Source organism: Poromitra crassiceps (assembly GCF_964638095.1).
Source record: "Poromitra crassiceps genome assembly, chromosome: 2".
Classification (NCBI taxonomy): domain Eukaryota; kingdom Metazoa; phylum Chordata; class Actinopteri; order Beryciformes; family Melamphaidae; genus Poromitra; species Poromitra crassiceps.
In genome coordinates, this window is record NC_139624.1 from 15,963,685 (window position 1) to 15,968,684 (window position 5,000).

At 48.5% G+C, this 5,000-nt stretch overlaps 1 protein-coding gene across 1 annotated transcript in view; it reads right to left on the bottom strand.

Moving 5' to 3' along the window:
* The window catches only part of lama1 (laminin, alpha 1), a gene marked incomplete at its 3' end in the record, with an annotated part of 84,091 nt that overhangs the window by 15,973 nt on the left and 63,118 nt on the right, over positions 1–5,000 (bottom strand). Inside the window, exons 41-45 of the mRNA XM_083661149.1 lie at positions 3,239–3,418; positions 2,966–3,120; positions 1,649–1,792; positions 495–625; positions 226–379 (exon numbers count right to left, since the gene is read on the bottom strand). Of these exons, the coding sequence (XP_083517275.1) occupies positions 226–379; positions 495–625; positions 1,649–1,792; positions 2,966–3,120; positions 3,239–3,418 (764 nt within the window). The remainder of the gene's footprint in view (positions 1–225; positions 380–494; positions 626–1,648; positions 1,793–2,965; positions 3,121–3,238; positions 3,419–5,000) is intronic.

Below are 5,000 nucleotides of genomic sequence, written 5' to 3' on the forward strand. Positions count from 1 at the left end.
CACACATACAAACACACCTCTACATTAATATTAATCACATAACGCTAAGTTAGCTTATATCACATCAATGTGATATAAGTTACTGGATGGTGTGTGTGTGTGTGTGTGTGTGTGTGTGTGTGTGTGTGTGTGTGTGTGTGTGTGTGTGTGTGAGAGTGTGTGTGTGTGTGTGTGTGTGTGTGTGTGTGTGTGAGTGTGTGTGTGTGTGTGTGTGTGTGTGTGTACCTTAGTGTGCGTCCCCAGTCCTCCTATGTAAATGAGGGTGTTGTTGTCGATGTCCAGAACCCGGGCATCTCCCGGCGACATCGCCGTTACCGCGGGCGATGGAGCCGCTTCCGACTCCAGCTGGTGCACTGACAGAGAGCCATGAGCGCCAAACCTGCAGCATGACATCACACGTCATGACATCACAGTACATCCGTTCATCACATGACATCAGGAGGTTGTGTGTGTGTGTGTGTGTGTGTGTGTGTGTGTGTGTGTGTGTGTGTTACCGTGTGGCGTTGATGCGGGTCCATTTGTTGTTGGTGATGTCCATGGCGTGTTCCAGGTGGGCAGGGCCGGAGCCCACGTCCCACACCAGGGAAACCTTCCCAGCATGCATCTCCACTGCCATGAAGTCCACCTGCAGCACGCCACAAACATTCACATTAGCCCCGCCCCCTGTTAGCTGGCTGCTGCTAGCAGCGCTTTCGTTTTCCTTCGACCGAAGTAGATTCGAGATTCATTTATGAGCCATAGTGAGTAATCAGATTACAAACGAGGAATTTGACTTAGTGTAAGTATGCAGCGCAGCGGTCACATCAACAGCAGAAGGTGGAGCAAAACAGAAAGCAATCTAAAATTATAAAGTGCAACGTAAAACGTATTTTAAAGTGACATATAATGGGGTTGGTGGGGGGTGGGATAATGTCCATAATGACAACACAGAGTCCGGGCTTTTTCTCTCTTCATTCAATATCTGATCAGCAAGCAGGGGTTGTGTGTTTCCTCTACGTTGGCTTGTGGTGGAATGTAGACTCCGATCAGAATGAATAATGATGAGTGTCTCTAGTGGGGGAGTATTGCAATCTAACTGCCACATCTTTGCACCAGTCACTGTTGACGTAGAAACAGACCTCTGCCTTTCTTCTTACCGGACCATGTCTCAGTAAAGCATAGGGCGAAAGTGGCAGCAAAGTGCGTGTCCGTGTAGCTGGAGTTCATCAGTTTTGTTAGGAAGGGATCGGACATTTCAGAGGAGTAATCTGGGAAGTGGCAAGCGATGACTGTGTGTACGGAATCTACGAAAGGACGCCACTCCGCTTTCCTTGCTTCATATTCTGGATGGCGGCCCACGCTAGCCTCGCTCTGCCTACGGTGCTCAGTAACGGGCAATAAATCCTCAGGGGTGGTTTCGCCTAAGTTCAAGAGCTCTTCCCTTGTGAGAGAGCGTCGGGAGTTACAACTAAACACTGAGTTAACACAAAACAAGAAAAACCACGAGGCGGCAGAGCACAATTTCGCCCGTCGAGAGCGCCATCTTTGATTGTTTTACTTTCTACTTTCTATTGTTTCTACATCTACTACAGCTATTAGCTAGCAGGTAGCGGGGTGAGTGTGCGAGTGTGTGTGTGTGCGTGTGTGTGTGTGTGTGTGTGTGTGTTACCCGGCCGGGCGTGCCCAGGTAGAGCAGCATGTTATCAGGGCGTTGTGTCTTGAGGGTCAGGCTCAGGGTGTTGGTGTTGCTGGACTGAAGCTCCGGGCGATACGAGCGCACACAGTCCGCCTCTGCTGACACCGCCACTTTGATCTGAGGAGGGGGAGGGGCTTATCAGCTTCACAACACCTATATCACCATCATCAGAAATAGGGATGGCCATTTTATGTCATTTCAATATTCGAGTACTCTTCTAGCATCACCTGATTTTAGCTTAGCAGCTACTACCTCAGTAACCAGCTGGTTAGTTCTTCTAGCATCACCTGATTTTAGCTTAGCAGCTGCTAGCTCAGCAACCAGCTGGTTAGTTCTTCTAGCATCACCTGATTTTAGCTTAGCAGCTGCTAGCTCAATAACCAGCTGGTTAGCTCTTCTAGCATCACCTGATTTTAGCTTAGCAGCTGCTAGCTCAATAACCAGCTGGTTAGCTCTTCTAGCATCACCTGATTTTAGCTTAGCAGCTGCTAGCTCAGCAACCAGCTGGTTAGCTCTTCTAGCATCACCTGATTTTAGCTTAGCAGCTGCTAGCTCAATAACCAGCTGGTTAGCTCTTCTAGCATCACCTGATTTTAGCTTAGCAGCTGCTAGCTCAATAACCAGCTGGTTAGCTCTTCTAGCATCACCTAAAGTTAGCATAGCAGCTACTACCTCAGTAACCAGCTGGTTAGTTCTTCCAGCATCACCTGACATTAGCTTAGCACCTGCTAGCTCAGTAACCAGCTGGTTAGCTCTTCGGGCATCACCTGATGTTCGCTTAGCAGCTGCTGGCTCAATAACCAGTTGGTTAGCTCTTCGGGCATCACCTGACTTTAGCTTAGTAGCTGCTAGCTCAGTAACCAGCTGGTTAGCTCTTTGGCCATCGCCTGACGTTAGTTTAGCAGCTGCTAGCTCAGGAATGGTTACATGCTGCCACTCCGACGTGCTGCCACTCCGACGTTCTGCCACTCCGAAATATCGGCACTCAGAAAGGGTTCTATATTCCCCGTTTTTCACTAACCTCTCACAGCCCCCACGCCAAACCTAACCTCCCCCCATGCCTAAACCTAACCTCCCCCAGACCCTAACCCAAAACCTAACCTCTCCCACCCCCACGCCTAAACCTAAGGTCGGCATTGCGGCTTCTAAGGTGAACGACCGCCAGTCCGAATAATGGAAGTTAACGTTCGGAGTGGCAGGGCTTCGGAAAGGCAGACAGTTACCCTCAGGAATCAGCTCGTTAGCACATCTCACATACAGTCTGTCTCACATACAGCCTGTCTCACATACCGAGGCAGCCTGTCTCCTGGCCTGGCTAATCAGCTCTCTGATGTCAGACAGGTTCCTGCCCAACGTTTCTCCCAGAATGCTTAGTGGCTTCATCCTGTCCATCAGACGCTCTGTACGACGCTCCGCCTCCTCCAGTTTACTGTGCGCCTCATTGGCTGAGAGATACAAAACAGGAAGAGTTAAAGCTCAGAGAAACTGTATGCTGTCTAATGTGTGTGTGTGTGTGTGTGTGTGTGTGTGTGTGTGTGTGTGTGTGTGTGTGTGGAGACTTACCAGTAGTGTGTGTGTGAGTCACCAGCTGGTTGGTGGTCTCCACAGTGCCCTGGGTGTTTTCCACCACAGACGAAGAGTGGGTCAGCTGCTGCTGGAGCTGCTGGAGCCGCTGTAGCGCCTCCGTCAGGCCGGACTGTGCCGCTGCCGTGTGCTGCTGTGCCTGGTCCAGTGCCGCTGATCCTGTAACAATACACCAATACAACAATACATCAATATGTCAATAATCAATACATCATCAGTACTATACTAGGGTTGAGCCGAATGCTTGGATGAAACGAGTATCCGGTACAGATAATGTACTTTTTACAAGTACGAGTATCATCCAAGTACAATGTGTCATCATCCGTACTCGTGATTAGGGCTGGAATACCAGCACCCTTAAAGCAGGCGTGTCAAACTCAATTTCATCCCAGGCCATATCAGCATTATGGTTGCCCTCAAAGGGAAAATGTAAATGTAACACGATATAAATGTATCTAGCCTACGTGTTGTCACATAATTGATTCTTATTACATTAATGTTTTTTAGTAATAACTTAATACTTAATAACTGGCTCTTAGTGAAAACAATGGCAAACAGACAACTAGGACCCTGCAACTATTATTCAGCTATTTTTAGCCGTATTGAGAAGAATTGTATTGCGCAAATTGTATTCTTTGCTAGCTCTGGCGGGACACATACAATGAGGTGGCGGGCCGGATTTGGCCCACGGGCCTTGAGTTTGACACATGTGTCTTAAAGTGATAGCAATACAAATAGAGTACGTCATTTGATACCTTTTTTTAGCCATCCTGAATATCACCCAGACAGACAAGCAGCTGACTGTCATGAAGGTAATGATACGAGATACAACCAAAACTGTTGAAGATCTGACCCAAAGAAAGCAACCCAGCACAGCAAAGTACACTGAGAACTGAAGGGGACCGAGGATGGAACCCTGCGGAACCCCCAACACATTCTCACACCAAACTTGTCAAATACTGATGTTTGGTCAGGACCCCTTGGCGTCACTTTTTACACACCACGCCATTTTTACTCCCGGACCCCACCTTTTTCATCATTTTTCGATGCCACTAGAGTGTAGCTAACAACTTGTGTTATGGTTATGGTTAGGCAACTAAAACCACTTAGTTAAATAAGAAAAATATTTATTACAAACTTAAATGTGACTTATGGTTGAAATCTGCTTTGAAAATGCGTGGATCGAATCGCAGTCGTCGGTATCGAAGGCAAATGTATACGCCCATCCACCACCCCGACCACAACGCCCTTACTGACCACCGTTTTATTTCATTGTCACCAAGTATGGGATCTTTAACTTTATGCAGGTCAACTCATCAAACTAATGGCTCATTTCCACCACATTTTACTGCCCTGCACAGCTCGTCACCAGTCGGCTCTACTCGTTTCGGCCCGATGGATGTTCTGCTTCGACCGCAGATCATCTGCCCCCGCCCACCCCCGCCCACAGCTGGTCGTCATAGCGACCGCATATCTGTCCTTCGCTTATAGCCAAAGTAGGCTATAACATAACGTTACAATTAAATCCATCCACAGAACTTTTAAACTGTTTATGAAATACTGGTGCCTCTAAATGACCTACAGTGTACATGGGCAAATGTGACAATCGGCCAGGAGATGCATGCGCTGCGCTGCGCGGGGACGGGAGAGGCGCTACAGACAGAGTGTGAAGCCTGTACCCCGGCGGCCTCTCACCAGGCAAGACCGCGGCTTCACCAAGACCCGCCTGCGGCCTAGCGGA